Source organism: Trichosurus vulpecula, chromosome 4 (assembly GCF_011100635.1).
Source record: "Trichosurus vulpecula isolate mTriVul1 chromosome 4, mTriVul1.pri, whole genome shotgun sequence".
In the NCBI taxonomy this organism is placed as follows: Eukaryota; Metazoa; Chordata; class Mammalia; order Diprotodontia; family Phalangeridae; genus Trichosurus; species Trichosurus vulpecula.
In genome coordinates this window covers 17,335,731-17,352,315 of record NC_050576.1, presented here as the reverse complement: position 1 = coordinate 17,352,315, position 16,585 = coordinate 17,335,731, and the positions used below count along the sequence as shown (strand labels likewise).

The window sequence follows — 16,585 nt, the reverse complement described above, 5'->3', positions numbered from 1 at the left end:
CTAGTTTCTTCTGTCCCTCTTCTTTGCTCTGCCTTTGATCAGCCCTCCTCTGGAGTACTGGGTTTGATTCTGGCCACCAGGACCTTGATAACCAGCAAAGCATCCAGAAGAGAGCCCCAGCCTTGTGAAGAGCCAATGGAACAGAAAACTCTGGGTCAGACAAGAACTGGTGTCGGCTTCAGCACCTTTGCCTTGTCCTGCTGGTTCTCAGAGGGCAGAATTGGGAATTGTAGGTGGAGGATACACAGAAGCAAATTTAGGAGCAATGCCCAGAAAACCTTCCGAACCATGAGAGCTCTCCCAGTGTGGAATGGGCTGCCTGGAGGGGCAATGATCTTCTCTTCGAAGGTCTTTGATCAAAGGCAGGATGCATTCTTCTCTGCGGTGTCATCATGGGCATTCTTTTGGTGATTTGGGGTCCTTTCCTGAAACTCTAATTCTGTGATACCTGGATGACTTTAGGCAAATTACTTCACCATCCCAAGCCTCAGTTCCATCATCTGACGAATGAGAATAACACTCCTTGCATTACATCTCCTTCTCCGGGGAATGGGTTATGTGTTTTATCTTAGGAAGTTTTCCCTTCCATCAAGCCCAAATCTGTCTTTTCCCAACTTCTTTTTTTTATTTATTTATAATTAATCCCATAAGCATTGCTGCAAATTCTTTTCTTTTGTGGACAAGATGAACAAGCCTGATGCATATTCTCCAAGCTAATTACCTCCATTTCCCTTGATTGATATCCATATAATATAAGGACTTTTACTGCGCTCTTCAGTTTATCAGTGTTCTTCCTAAAATGTGGCAGGTAACAAGAATTGAACCAATATTCTAGGCATGGTCTGACCAGGGAACAGGACAGAGGAACTCTGCCTCATTTAGTCCATGATGTGACCTCCTAATTTGGCATAAGAGCACATTAATTCTTGGGGTTGCCATGTGACCCAACTTTCTCCTGCAAAACATGGAGTCCATCAAAAACCCTCAGAACTCATTCAGATAAAGTGCTGGCTTACCTTATTCCACCTCTCATATTTATAAAATTGATTTCTTGGACTCCAATGTCAGAATCTGCCCTTATCCCTGTTATAGTTCACTGGGTTAGGTTTGGCAAAATGTTCTGGCCGGTCAAGATCTTGTCATCTACGGTGTTAGCCATTCCTCCTCACTATTTGTAAGGGTCTTTGTCCAAGTCATTGATAAACCCCCACTGGGGCCAAGCACAGATCTCCTTGCCTCTCCACAGAAAATCTCCCAAGTTGACGTTGAACCATTAACGACTATTCTTTGGATCCAGCCATCCAACTAGCTCCCAAATCCATGTGAAAATATTCAATGATGTTCAGTTTGGTTGGCCATTCCCCAAGTGATGAATATCCCTTTTTTCTAGTTCTCAACTACAATGAAAAGAGTTGCTTGACATCTTTTGGGGCATATGGGGGATTCTTTTTGACAGTTACCTCCCAACAGTGTTCCTTCAGGAGATGTAGGATGTGGACATTTTTGGCACTTTATTTGCACAGTTCTAAATTGCTTTGGTTTCTACAGATTCACAACTCCATGAGGCATTAGTGGACTGATCTTACCACACTCCTTCCCATATTAACTCTTCTCGTCTTTTATAATCTTTGCCTCAGAGTTGTTTCGATCTCCATTTCTCATATTATCAGTGATTCAGAGCATTCTTTCTTATGGTTATTAATAGTTTCTTTACTTGAGAATGGTTTGTCCATATCCTTTGACCACTTTTCTGTTGGGAAGTAAATTTTCATCATAGATTTCTGTTAGTTGTCCATATATCTTGAATATCAAATACTTAGACATATTTGATACAAAGAACTTTTCCTAGTCAACGACTTCTCTTATTATCTTTGATACAATTTTTGTTGGCTCAAAATTATGTAATTTTTTTAAATCAAAATTTGTAATTGCTTTTAACCCTTGTTTGGTTAGAATTAATACTATGCCTATAGTTATAAAAAGCATATGATCTAATTCTCATCTAAATTTTTTATGCTGCAATCTTTAATATTCAGGTCATATATCCAGTTAAAATTTATTTTATAATATGTTACAAGATGCTAATTTAATCTAATTTTTATCAGACTGACTTCCAATTTCCCCAACAATTCTCATCAAATAAGGAATTGTTTCCTGTATAATTTATATTTTCAGTTTTACTGAACACTGGGTTATTGACTTTCTTTCTTTCTGATTCTTCTTAGTCTTTTCTCTTGATATATTTCTTTTTTTTTTTAACTAGTATCAAATGGCCTTGGTGATTGTTCTTGAAAATATATTGTGAGGTCCCAAAGTGCTCATTCCCCCTTTTATTCCTGTATCTTCATTATTTCTCTTGATGTTCAAGATCTTTTGTTCCTCCAAATGAATTTTCTTATTATTTTATCTCACTCTATAAAGTAACCCTTTGTTAGTTTATTTGGTAAAGCATTAAATCGATAAATTAATTTTGGTGGCAGTGTCGTTTTTATTGGCATGGCCCAGCCATGAGCACTGAAGAATCTTCTAGCAGTTTATGCTGTTGTTCATTTTTTTAAAGAGGCATTTTGTAATTGAATCTATTCAAGTATTGAGTGTGCTTTGGAAGACTGAGTCCCAAATATTTTATAAATTTTGTAGTTATTTCAAATGGGATTTCTCCCCTTTCTATTTTTATCTTTCAGATTCTATTATAATTTAGCAATGCTGATTTTTGTGGATTTCCTTTATACCCTGTATTTTTGTTAGCACTATAATCTCAATTAAGCTGATTCTCATGTATTCTAAGTAAACTTTCATGTCATCAACAGATAGGGGCAGTTTTGTCTCCTCTTTATGTTAATTATTTTTGCTAGCATTTCAATAAAGCTTTTCCTACTCTGTCTCTCACCTATCTTTTCAGTCTGACCTCACACTCCTCCTCCCTTTGCTCTATATATTCCAGACAAATTGGCTTTCCTTTTCCCTCGGATGCCATCTCCCTCTTCTTTCTTTGCCCAGGTTTTCTTCCATGTTCTCTTTCCTCACCTTCATCTCTTAATCTCCCTACCTTCTATCAAAGTACAACTCAGGTGCCCCCTTCCACAGGAGACTCAGTTATGTTCTCTAACTCTACCCCACCCTGCCCCCCATACTTTGTATTTGCTCCATACATATTTTCTGTTTACTTTTCTTTGTACATGTTTCCCCCAATAGAATGTAATCTCCTTGAGGGCAGGAACTGGGTTGTTTGTTTTTGTCTTTGTACCCTCCCCCCCACCCCCACCCACAGTGAAGCACTCACACTTAATAGATTTATCATAAAGACTGGCTGAATTGAAATCAATTGAATCTCTTTACATATTTGTAACCATGCAAAAGAGTATTCCAGAGGTTCTGAAGGCAGCTTCCAAAGAAGATTCCAGGTGTAGTCTGATCAATGGCAGTATCTGTATCTTTGTAATAAGTGTATGCTCTGCCAAAGGGATGGCTTTGGTGTGTAAAAAAAAAATGGATTATATTATTTTACAGTCACACACAATACACTGACTGTTAGTTCCTTATAGGCATGGACTGCTGGCTACTGTTTATTTTTTCCATATAGTTCACTGTACCTGGGACAGTAACAGAGATAGTGAACTGACTGGTGACTGGCAGGCAAGTGAATGTCCTAGCCAACATTATCTAAAGCTTTATTTTAAGACCTTTCGATTTTGCATCACAATCATTTCTCCTCTTCCCTGCCCCCCCTACCCCCCCAGCCCAACACACACTATAAGCCTTCCCTTGTGACAAGGAAAAACAGTTAAGAAAACCTAGCCACAGGATACTCTTATCTGATAGCATCTGCAGCATTCTGCCCCCCATGTCCCCCCACTTCTCCAAAGAAAAGAGGGCTGTAAATTGGTTATTTCTTCTCTGGGTCCAGGTTTGATTGTTGTAGATACACTTCACCATTGTTTTATTGATCTTCTCAATTATTTTATTCTACTGCTATCAGATGTTTTCCTGGTTTTATTAGCTTCCCTTGGCATAGTTCATGCAAAGTTTCCCATTGTTCCTGAATTTGTCTTATTGTCCATTCTGACTAATGGATATCCAGTTACTTCAGGATACCACAATTTGTTCAGCCAGTCTCCAATCAACTCAGTTCTTTCTAGCTAACTAATTATTATACTGTGTGTTTAATCTCAATCTCTTCTCTCATTACTCGACATAAATTAGACCTCACAGGCTAACTAGCTCTGCTCCCCACTAAGCTTCAGATTCATGTTTAATAGCCTGCCTCTGCCAAATTCTTAAATGTCCATAGAGATGCATAGCCTGGTTTCAGATTTTACCATGAAATGTAAGTAAGATGGATCACAGTTCACCTACAGGTCATTGGTGGCCAGCAGCCATGGACAAAAGTGCCACCAAAGGCGTTCCGCACAAAAATATTCTATCAGACAACACAGAGACAAGGAAGCTAGTAAACAGACCTTGAGAAATTCATTGTGATGCTTAAATATACCTTCTTTGTCTGTCTTCATGACAGCTAGATGTCACCTGAGTCATTTGGACTCAGTTTGGTTCTTGGGTACAAGAATGGGTGGCAACTGGTGGGGAGCCATGGTCTCTTTCATGGCTGTCTTTTTGTATTCAGCATGCAGTCCAGCACATGGCACATAGTAAGGGATTAACAAATGCTTATTGTCTCCTCCAGCTAGAATGCAAGCTCCCTGGGAGCAGGGACTTTTGTCTTTGTATCCCCCATGCAGGGCACATAGTAGATATTTTATAAGTAACTCTATCGGATTGGATTAAAAGTAATGAAAACTTGTTTTGGGCATGTTTTTGACAGGATGCTATAGTTATTCATGAAGTGTATGAAGAAGGAGCAGCAGCCAGAGATGGAAGACTTTGGGCTGGTGACCAGATTTTAGAGGTAAATGGTTTGAATTTTGCTTAGAAATGTAATCCCTTGGATGATTTCTTCTTTGTCCACAAACTATCCCCCTCTAACTCAGAGGTCCCATGTTGCTCTTCACAGGATTCTAGGGTCTCCCACCTTCTGTTGATTTTTCTCACCAAGCCCTATGTTCTCCCCTGCCCCTTTCCCTCTCCCTCTCCCTCTTTCTCTTTCCCTCCCTCCCTTATTTCCTCTCATGGCAGCAAAATCCAGAAAACTGGTTTTAGAGGCAGAGTAACTGGGTTGGAATCCTGGCTTACTTACTTACTGCCTGTGTGACCTTAGCCAAGTTGCTGAGCCTCTCTGGGCCTCCTTTGTAAAATGGAGGGGTGAGGGGTGGGGGTGGACTCCTTGTTCTCTGATGTCCCTCCCACCCCCATCTCTCCTGCAATGAGAAAACGTAAATTCAACCCCACCTTGGTGCTTTCTTGATTGCTTAGTCACTTCTCCTTTCTTTGCTGATGCCATATTTTTGAGATCTTTGGGGGAGGCAGGTCAGAGATTTCCTCGGTATAAGGAAATTCCCAGGGCAGCTGGGTGGTACAGTAAATAAAGCACTGGACCTGACATCAGGAAGACCTCTCCAGCCTCAGATACTTGCTACCTGTGTGACCCTGGGCAAGTCATTTAACCCTGTTTGCCTCAGTTTCCTCATCTGTAAAATGAACTGGAGAAGCAAATGGCAAACTACTCCAGTGTCTTTGCTAAGAAAACCCCAAATGGGGTCACGGAGAGTTGGATACGACTGAACAAGGACGGAAATTCCCTCCACCAAGGCAGATCAGTAACCCATGGTCTTGGAGCACTGCCTGGGGCATTGATAGATTGTCTCTGCCCAAAGCACAGAGCATATGTTAGGGTGGGGACTGAACCTAGGTCCTGCTGACTCTGAGGATGGTTCACCACCTACCATGTTCCCTCTTTTGTGTCTACGTTTGCTCCCAGCATTGAATATCTTTTCTCAAGGCAAATAATTGAATTATACCAATTAAACTATGTTCAAATGGGCAGCCCACTCCTTTTTCCCCTGGTCAGCTGAAATGCAGCTCTGGGCCCTCTTGTTGGCCCACCATACTGTACCAATGGCCCCATCTTACCGGGCTTTTCTCATTTGTCATCACTTTGCATGGGCATGAAAGCGGCAGCTCAGTGCCAGTAACTGGGTAAAGGAGAAGCCACAGCCGGCAATTTGTGTAGGCTGGACTAAAAGGCTTACTTTGTGGCGTGAAGCCTTTAGGCAACATTTATTTCCTTTATTGGAGCAATTTAATTGACTAGTTAACATTTTATGGTGAGCATGTGTGCATTTTGCTTAGTGACTTTCATATAACCCAGGAAGGCTGACATCATTGGATCTCAGCCTTCAATGGGTTCTGTCCCTGGGGAGGAAACTAGAGAGCCAGCCATGGGTTAGAAAATAGAGAAAGGAAGGGGTTAAAGGTGTAACCACACTGACTCCAAGGTAAAAGGAGGCTTGGCTCAAACAAGTCATTTCAAGGCAGACCTTGACTGTTTCCATGCTGATACAGTGATATTCCCAGTGGGTTCATTATACTATATGTGTATAGGGTTAGCAAAACAGAGGGGGGCCTCTTTGGGGATGGGCTTAATAGTTTTAACACAGAACATGGTTTTAATGATTAGGTTTTTCTCGTTTTATAATCAGCTAGGATTTACCCAAAGCTGGTAATTAGCATGATGAGGTAAAAGAGAGAGAGGGCAGCAACTCCTTAATTGAATATTTGGAAGAGGTCGACTGCTTGCATGCTGTGAACTGTAGTCAGCCCCTACACGTGATGATGATGATGCCAAGGGTCAGTATTGTTAAATTCACTTAAAGTGAAAGAGACTTTTTAAAAAGTTGTATTCATGCCTTTGGTTAGTACATCCCAGTCATTTCTAAGTATACCTCTCCAAGTAAGCCTTCCCACATAGCAAAGAAAAATAATTTGGTAAAACCAACCAACACAGTGACCCCTGACAGTATATGCCCCATTCCATCCCCCTCATCCCTCACCTCTCCAATGAAAGGAGGAAGGATCCTGAACTAGACAATTGTTTGATCTGCCCATCACTACCCACACGGTATCATCTGCTTGTCTAACATACAAAAGGCAGACTAGGCGGAGGGTCAGTTTTGGAGTGGGGAAGTTCTGGTTCAAATGTCTGAATGTATACTTGCTGTGGTCCCCTAGGAAAGTCACTCATCCTCCCTGTGCCCTAAGTAGGCCTTGAGAATTTCCCAGGATGAAGAAATCACAAAATCTCAGTTTTGGAAGGGGCCACTAAGGCCATCTAATTCAATGTATATCTCGTTCAACCAGTAAGCATTTATTAAACACCTGTTGTATGCCAGGTGTGATCCTAGGTTCAAGGAATATGAAGACAAAAATGAAACTTCCTGCCCTCAAGGAGCTTAAATTCTTTGGAGTAAGACAACATCTACATATATGCCTAACATTAAGCAACTTGTTGCTGGTTCCAAGGCTCTGGTCCACTGGACCCATTCCATTTCCACCAAGGCACCATCTTCTCTGCACCCATCTGTGCATGTGGTCTGTATCAGGTTCAGTCCTGAGTTTCCTATACTCTCATTAGAGGGATTAAGCTCTTCTCTTCTCCTTCCTACTTTCCTCCCTTCATTTCTAACCTCTTTCTTTCCTTCCCTCTTTGCTTCTTTCCTTGTTTTTTTTTTTTAGACTAGCTCTCTTTTTCATCTAGGATAAAAGTACAGCTGCCCCTCCCAAGCTCAGTCATAGAGAGCTAGAGTTGGAGTCAGGAAGATTTGAGTTCAAAAACTGCCTGAAACAAATACTAGCTATGTGGCCCTGGGCAAATTACTTAACCTGTCTGCCTCAGTTTCCTCTTCTGTTGTTTTTATTGTTGTCATTATTTATTATTATCATCAGGAAGAAGGCCAGTTTGGTTGAATTACTGAGTACATGAAGGGAAATACTGTTTAAATCTGGGAAGCTAGCTGTGAAGGGCTTCAGATGAGAAGAGAGGAGTTCATATTTAAGCCTAGAGGCAATAGAAGAATGTTGGAGTACCTGAACAGCGATCTTCTCTATCACGTAGACAGTCATCCAGCCTCTTGTTGAGAATCTCCAAGGACGGGGAACCCATCCCTCCTGAGGCAGCCTATGCCATTTTGGACTAGCTCTAATCACAAGTCAGAAAAAAATTGAAAATATAAGGCACAATGTTTATTCTTCCTCATGGGCAGTCTTCGAGCAGTGGCTGAATGACCTCATGTCCAATATACTATAGAGTGGATTCTAGGTCAGGAATGGTCCCAGATGGTCCCAGAGGTCCCTGCTGTCTGTGAGATTCTGTGATTCCAGTGACACTCCCCTGCCCGTGCACAGGAACATTCACTGCCAATGAGCATGTGTAGCATAAACATGGCAGTGCAGGGAACAGAATTGGAAATGCCCACTGATCTGTCTCCCTGCCTGTCTAGTGCCTGGCCTCATTCTATTGAACAGATGGGTCTGTATCTTCCTTTTCAGACCATCCAGGAAAAGCTAGTCTGTCATCTCCATCAGGAATCCATCCTAGCATGACTTCAGTGCCAGACAGGCCAGGCCATGCACAGTTTGGAAAACAAAGATCTCATTTGGTTATATAATAACTTAACAGGACTCTGAAGGTGTTGACATGGCGGACCCATTCTGAGTGGTTTCTCCCTCCAGTCATCCTGGATATACCCTGCTCAGTGTACATATGGCATCACCCTGTGCTCTACCCCCCACTAAGGTCCCATTATGCCCCATTGCAAGCATATACAGGATACTTGACCAACATTAGTTGGGACAAATCATGGACAAAGAGCTAGGCAACTTAATTAAGTGGGTAAGAGAGTCATGCAAACTTTGAGGTGACAGAGATCAAACAAAACATACAGAATGGAAGGAAGGAAGGAAGGAAGGAAGGAAGGAAGGAAGGAAGGAAGGAAGGAAGGAAGGGAGAGAGGGAGGGAGGAAAGGAGGGAGGGAAAAAGAAGGAGGGAAGGAAGGAGATAGGGAGGGAGGGAAAAAAGAAGGAAGGAGGGAAGGAAGGAGAAAGGAGGGAGAGAGGGAAAAAAGAAAGGAAGAGAGAGAGGGAGAAAATGACCCTTCTTTCCAGAGATTGGAAGCTATGGTAGTGGATGATGCACAAACTCTCAGACTTTTGGCCAGTTTTCTTTCTTGGGGGGTGTGGGGGGTTCTTCTATTCAGTCTTAAAGGGATGCTTTGCCTAGTAGTGGAATATATAGAGAGATATATTTAGAAATGAAGATGAAATTTTTAAAATAATTAGCATTTTTTAATTTTAGAAAGGATCCTATATTTAGAGCTGGTAGCATTCTTAGGGGTCATTGAGTGCAATGCCTTCCTTTTACAATGAGGCACAGACCAGGGTCACACAGTAAGTAAGTGTGTGAGACTGAATTCAGACTCAGGCCTTCCTGACTCCCAGCCTCAGAAAGCATCTAGCCCGTTCTCTTTCTGAATGAGAATGCCCTTTGCTGTAGGACAAACCAAGTAGTGGTCCTTCACCTCATATTTGTCAAAAGCATCCTGTCCTCCAGGCCTGTAATTCCCAAATTATGGTCCCAAACTTTCTCCTGCTTGGGTGCCTTATCCTGCTAGTTAACTTTCTATTCTTACCCTCTTTCCTACCCAGAATCAGCTGTTTAACTTTGATAAATTACCCTCAGGGGAAAAGGAAAAAGAAGAAAGAGCATTTCTAAATCACAGACTTTGTGAGAATACAGTCCCTGCCCTCAAAGAGCTCTTAATCTAATGGAGGAGGCAACCTGGAGACAATTGTGTGCAAACAAGATAGAGATAGAATTTTTAAAAAAAGTTTCTCGCAGAAGCTAGGATTTTAGCTGAGATTTAAAGGAAGCCAGGGAGGCCAGGAAGGCAGAGATGAGGAGGGAAAGCATTCCAGGCATTGCAAACAGTCAATGAAAATACCTGGAGTCAGGAGTGTCTTGTGCGAGGAATAGCAAGTTAGAGGGACTATACAAGAACCTTTTGGATACTCTGTAGCCTGGCCCTTACTTATCCTAAATTAATGACTGTTCATGACCTCCAGTCTCACATCTCCAGTGGCCTGTCAGACATCTCAAGCTGGCTGTCCAGCAGACATTTTAAACTCAATGTCCAAAACTGAATTTGTTATCTCTCCCCCTAACTCTTCCCACTTGCCCACCTTTCCCATTATGGTAGAGGGCAACACTATCATCCCAAACCCACAGACTCACAACCTAGGTGCCATCCTGGATTCCTCACTATCTCTTATCCATATCCAAGTTGTTTCCAAGGCCTATCAGTTTCACCTCTGCATCTTGTAGATTTCACCTCTGCAGTTTCTCTTGTCGATTTCACCTCTGCAGCATCTCTTGTGCATTTCACATCTGCAGCATTTCTTGCGCATTTCACCTCTGCAGCCTCTCTTGTCAATTTTACCTCTATAATGCCTCTTCCAGTAGCCGTCTTTCCTCCTCCCCCGCTGCCCTCACCCTGGTACAGACCCACATCATGTCACGCCTGGATTATTGCAGTAGCTGTTAAGCAGATCTGCCTGCCTCCAGTCTCTCCCCACTCTAATCCATTTTTCACTCATTTGTCAAAGTGGTCTCCTTAAAGTTTAGATCTGTGTCAGCCCTTTCTAGTCAGTAAACTCCAGAGGCTTCCTGTTTGGCATTCAAAGCCCTTCATCACACACACACACACACACACACACACACACACACACACACACACACACACACCCTACACCTTTCCAGTCTTTTTACGCATTGCTTCCCACCACATACTTTTTGATCCAGTGACACTGGCCTCCTGGCTATTCCATAAACAAGATATTCCATCTGTTGGCCCCAGACATCTTTTCTGGTTGTTTCCCATGACTGGAATTCTCTCCCTCCTCATCTCTACTTAATGACTTACCTGGCTCCCTCTAAGTCCCAACTAAAATCCCATCTTCTACGGAAAGCCTTTCCCAACTCCTCTTTAGTTCCAGTGGCTTCCCTGTCTTAATCATTTCCCATTTATCTTGCATAGAGCTTGTTTGTACATAATTGTTTGCTTGTTGTCTCTCTCGTTAGATTGGGAGTTCCTTGAGGGCACAGACTGTCTTTTGCCTCTTTTTGAATTCCCAACACTTAGCACAGTACCTGGCACATTTGTTGTTGTTGTTGAGTCGCTTCAGTTGTATCTGACTCTTTGTGACCTCATGTGGGGTTTTCTTGGTGGAGATATTGGAATGGTTTGCCATTTTCTTCTCCAGCTCATCAGAGGATGAGGAAACTGAGCCAAACAGGGTTAAATGACTTGCCCAGAGTCACACAGCTAGTAAGTGTCTGAGCCCAGACTTGAACTCAGGAAGATGAGTCTTCTGATTCCAGGCTTGGTGCTCTATCATCTGCACCATCTAGCTGCCCACCTGGCACGTAGTAGGCACTTAATCAGCCCATGTGACAACATCTGTATTTTGGTACCAGGTAAAAATTCAACATTTGTTTATATATCTTAAGTCACTCATAGATCCAGAGCCAAAGTTACCTCAGATGCCACTTGGCCCAACTGCTTCCTTTTATGAAGAAAGAAATTGAGGTTTAGAGAGGTGAGGTACCTTGCCAAATACTAAGAGTTGGAAAAGGATTTGAACCCAGATCTCTTGACTCTTATTTTTCCCTTGCTGCATCATTAAAAGCAGTGCTTTCCTCCCCACCCTGCTAATGGTAGTGAGGAATTTTTACTGCATAAGTGGGGTAAGTTCATGGAATTCTTTGACCTCCTTGTCTGTCTCCCCCTGCCCTTGCCCCTTTCAGGATCTAGACTTGTGATTCCATTAGCATGAGGAAGTCCCAGGCTGGAAATTCTATCTACCAATGTAAATTGGCAACTTGTCAGTAACTTATAACCTTAGAAAGCAGTCTATGTCATAAGAGTGTGGATTCAGAGCTGGAAGGGACCTTAGATGTCAGCTAATCCAGACCCTACCCTTATTTTAGAAATGAGAAAGTATTGACCCATAGAATTGAGTCAGACATGAATTCAATGATGGTACTTCCTCCACTATGGTACACTGCTTTGTGATTCTGTGAACTCTATCCAGACTAGCTTCTCTAAATAGGCTATTCCAAGGCATAGAGACTTCCTGCCTGCTTAACCTCTCCATCTGTTGTCCCCCGCTGCCTTTCTCTTCCTTTCCTGTGGATAGGGGAAAAAAAAATAAGACCCTTGTGTCTAACCAAATGAATAGCTGTTAAATTTGGGGAACCTATTGTGCTTCTAAAACTGCATATAATTTTTGAGTGACTTTATTATTGATTATAATAAAACTATTCATGATATTAATTCCATATATCAGGTAATATTTTTAATTGCTTTTACTGGCATGCCCAGAGCAGAATATGATAAACTGAGGTATAAATAGAAGCCTTGAACTGAGAATGGAGCATTGGGAAGTGGCCTTTGTAATTACTAATGCATTAAATAAGCAGTGCTCATGTGGTCCTAGATTGCTGGGCTTTGGGGGCAAAGCTTTTCATTAAAATTGAAACTGTTACAGTTAAATACCCATATTGTGTGTGTGTGTGTGTGTGCACGTGTGCACGCGCACACATGCCCACACATCATCTATTTGGCAACCTAGAAAGTTCAGCTCTAGTACTTTGAGCTTTTTCCTCCCTTGCTTAACATAGAGTGAAATCATGGTCTCGTATGCCATCTATTGGGAAAAAGCAAAATAATCAGCCAAAACCTGAGATTCTCTGAAGCCTGTGTTTTTCCCCTTTTGTTCCATGGGCCCCCCAATGCAAATAAAGACTGAATGCACTCCTTGGAATATAGCAACTGGTCCCCTCTTTCCACCAGACAGAAGCCTTCCTGTTCCCTCTTACTGTAGTCCTTTAGCTCTTCATAAAAGCCTTTGAAACACACAGGAAATCTTAGGGGCGATCAAGTAAATGCCGCACAAGCCTCCGTGATAGTGGAGAGGAGAAAGGCCATGTCTTCTCCAGCTCCAGAGTCGCAGCATTTCAACTTTGGATGTGCCTTACATGTCTACTTCAATCAAATCATCTTTGGATGAGAATCCCTGCTAAAACATAGCCAATGGATGTCCTCTAGCTTTTGACTCCAGAGCCCTTATGAGGAGAATAAACCATTGATTAAGCGCTTACTGTGTGCCAGGTACTCCCTGATGAAAAGGCCTCTGAAATAGCTCTAATTGTTAGCAAAGTTTTCCTGACATCAAGCCTCCAATTGCCTCTGCAATTTCTATCAATTGTCCACTGGAAAACTCAGTAAATTGTTTTGAGCTAGTCTTTTAAGAGAATTTGGTCATTAAAGGCACTAGAGTGTCACATGTGGGGAAACATGGGGACAGTCATTTCAGAGGGTCAGCAAGAAGGGATGGAAAGAGGAAAATGGTTTAGGAGAATTTTTCTATCACCAACTCCCTCATTCGCTCCTTCTGTGATTCGAGGCAAGGCACTTAATTTTTCTGAGCTTCTATTTTCCTTGTCTATAAAATTGGCATTATAATTGCCCTGGGTCCTTCTTAAGTTCAGTTCCCGAATGTTTATTTCCCTATGTGGTAAAAGTGAAATCATTAACATAAAAATGCTTTGTCAAAACTATTGCTTCTATCCAAATAGAAGAACTCATTACCATCGGTCTGATCATTGTTTTTCTCCTAGGTTAATGGTATTGATCTGAGGAGCGCCAGCCATGAGGAAGCCATAACTGCCTTGAGGAAGACACCCCAGAAAGTGCGGCTGGTTGTTTATAGGGATGAAGCGCATTATAAAGATGAAGAAAACTTGGAGATTTTCCCTGTTGATCTTCAGAAGAAAACAGGCCGAGGACTGGGCCTAAGCATCGTTGGAAAACGGTAAGGCGCTAAAACAATTGTTCTTGGAGGTTCCCAGCCTTTGAATGTGACTCTCAAGAAAATACATGTGGATCTTCACATTCTTCATAGTGTTCATTGATACATATATGCTTCCCAAACCAATGACCAAATTACATATTAAAATATGATCATTTCAGAGCCATGTTCATCATTAATTCTAATGAAGCTGTGACATGTGCAGGTATGACTTCAGTCCACGTTCTTAGGATAATTTCAAAATATATTTATGTCTCATATGAAGTTTCTCCTCTCTCTAATCCATCTTCCACACAGCTGCCGAAGGGATATTCCTAAAGCATAGGGTTGACCATGTCAAGAAGCTCCATATCTCCCTCTTACCCTGCAGTAAAACACAAATTGTCCTCTGTTGGTATTTAAAGCCCTTCACAGCATGGTTTCAGGGAAACCCAGGAAGACTCCTATGAACTGATACAAAGTGAAGTGAGCAGAAGCAGGAGACAATGTATCCAATATCAGCAACATTGTAAAGACAAACAACTTTGAAAGACTTAGGAACTCTCATCAACACAAGGACCAACCACTATTCCAGAAGACTCATGATGAAACTTGTCACCCACCTCCAGTTAGAGAGCTGATGGACTGAGAGGGCAAATTGAGGCTTTTTTTTTTTTTGAAGATGGCTGATTTGGGAATTTGTTTTGTTTGACTATGCATGCATGTCTGTAATGGGTTTTGTTTTTCTTTCTTCCTCAATGGCATGAGAGGGGATATGGGAGGGAGAGAATTTGGAGCTGCAAATAAAATTGAATTAAAAAAAATAAATCCCTTTACAACCTGACTTTCAAGGTCTGTCTTTCTAGCTTTATGAATTACTCCCCTTTATGGACTCTACAACATTTGCAAAACTGCCCTTATAGGACACTCATCTCCCATCTCCACGCCTTTGCATAGGCTGTCCCTTATCCCTGGAATGCCCTCCTTGTCACCTGTATTTCTTAGGATCTCTAGTTTCAATCAAATTTCAGTTCAAATGCCACCTCCTATGTGAGGCCTTTCCTGATCCCTCCCAGCTATTAGTCTCCACCACCACCGCTCCCCATTATCCTTTGTATGGATCCTATGTATATCTTTTGCATAGACTTATATATGCACAAAAATGTCTCCCCTGCCCTCTTGAGGGTAGGCAGTGTTTCATTTTTGTCTTTTTTGTCTCCAACACAATGCTTAGCACAGAGTAGGTGCTTGCTTGCTGCTTGTTTGTTCGCTTGTTTGCTTACTTATCTCCTGTGCCCTTGGAACCTGAGAATTGGGGGAAGAGCCACCATTTTGTTTAATCCATAACTGGATTTAGGATCTCATCCATGTAGGTACTCTATCCCTCCCTCCAGAAGTACAGACTGCAACCCATCCACACCTTCTTATGCTGGGCAGTTCTTATTCACATCTTAAGCCATCCAAGGAGTTTATTCCCAGTATTCCTGAGGCCTTAGAAATGTATGGGATTTACCTCTTCCAGAGGGAAAAATTAAGGCATAAGCCAGTTAAGTGACGTGCCCAAAGTTACCAAGTCAGTACTCGGTCCCTCTTTGCACCAACCCAGAAGGTCCCCAGAAGAAGCAAACATTTCAGGTCCTTGGGGAATCTGTGAAGCTCACTTTCCCTTTGTAAGCAAATTCAAAAGCCGGAGGAGTATGAGGCCGTTGGCAGATCACATCTTGCTCTACAGCCTTAATCCTGACAAAGATGAAAACTTAATAGTTTTTGCTGAAGAAAACATCATATACACAAATAGATAAATGCAAATTCTGCAAAAAATGTATGTGTACAGTTTGTGCCAGTCATTGTGCTAGGTGCCAGGAATACAAAGATGAAAATTAAATGGTACCTGCCTTCAGGGAGCTTCCATTCTACTGGACAAAGTGACATACACACAAGTAAGTAGATGCAAAATATATATAAAGTTAGCAGAGTTTGTATATGTGGAAATCATTATTCTTTCAGAAAGAACTTGGAAGTTTGTTGTGTGTTTTGGAGTTAGTGTATCTCAACTTCTAGGAATGGTGTATATGTGAAAGAAGGCTGAGTCACTGGCCCCCTACTTTGTGATCTTGCCAGAAATGGAAGTGGAGTCTTTATCTCCGACATTGTGAAAGGAGGGGCTGCTGACCTGGATGGCAGATTAATTCAGGGAGACCAGATCTTGTCTGTGAACGGAGAAGACATGAGAAATGCTTCCCAGGAGACAGTGGCCACCGTCCTCAAGGTGAGTTGATGGTGTCTGATAGAGGTATCTCACAGTGCTGTGTAGCTAGCAGGCTTCTACCCAATGTCATTCCTAAAAAATATAGGAAATGCTATGTTATGAATTATAAAACATAATTACATGGAGCCAAAATCTGTTTGGCTACAAAGCTACAGTGGTTTATGCGATGACACAGGAGGAAAATAATCATTTATTCATTTTAGAATTTAACCCTTGAATTCAAGATGCAGAATTGCTTAGTGGACAGGAAACTAGTAAGCTGGACCTGAGCTGAGCCCCGCTTCTCCCACCTCCTGTACCTTAGCCTCTCCATCTTTCCCAGTGATCACAGGAATTGTTCATGCGCATCGGGGGATTCAGTCTCCCAAACTGGAGTTCCTTTCATAGGTTTAGACAAAACCGAAATTAAGTCCCCTGATTTCACTGGAGGCAAAAATTCTAGAAAGAAGGAAAATTCTGTTTTGGTTATATGAGTGTATTGGAAATGGCTGCAAAGAAGATTTTTCTAAAGTAGT

At 41.9% G+C, this 16,585-nt stretch overlaps 1 protein-coding gene across 1 annotated transcript in view; it reads left to right on the top strand.

Annotated features, from left to right (window-relative positions):
• The window catches only part of PATJ (PATJ crumbs cell polarity complex component), a 331,975-nt gene that overhangs the window by 289,853 nt on the left and 25,537 nt on the right, over positions 1 to 16,585 (top strand). The window contains exons 35-37 of the mRNA XM_036754106.1: positions 4,823 to 4,906; positions 13,632 to 13,825; positions 15,923 to 16,070. Coding sequence (XP_036610001.1) covers positions 4,823 to 4,906; positions 13,632 to 13,825; positions 15,923 to 16,070 — 426 coding nt within the window. The remainder of the gene's footprint in view (positions 1 to 4,822; positions 4,907 to 13,631; positions 13,826 to 15,922; positions 16,071 to 16,585) is intronic.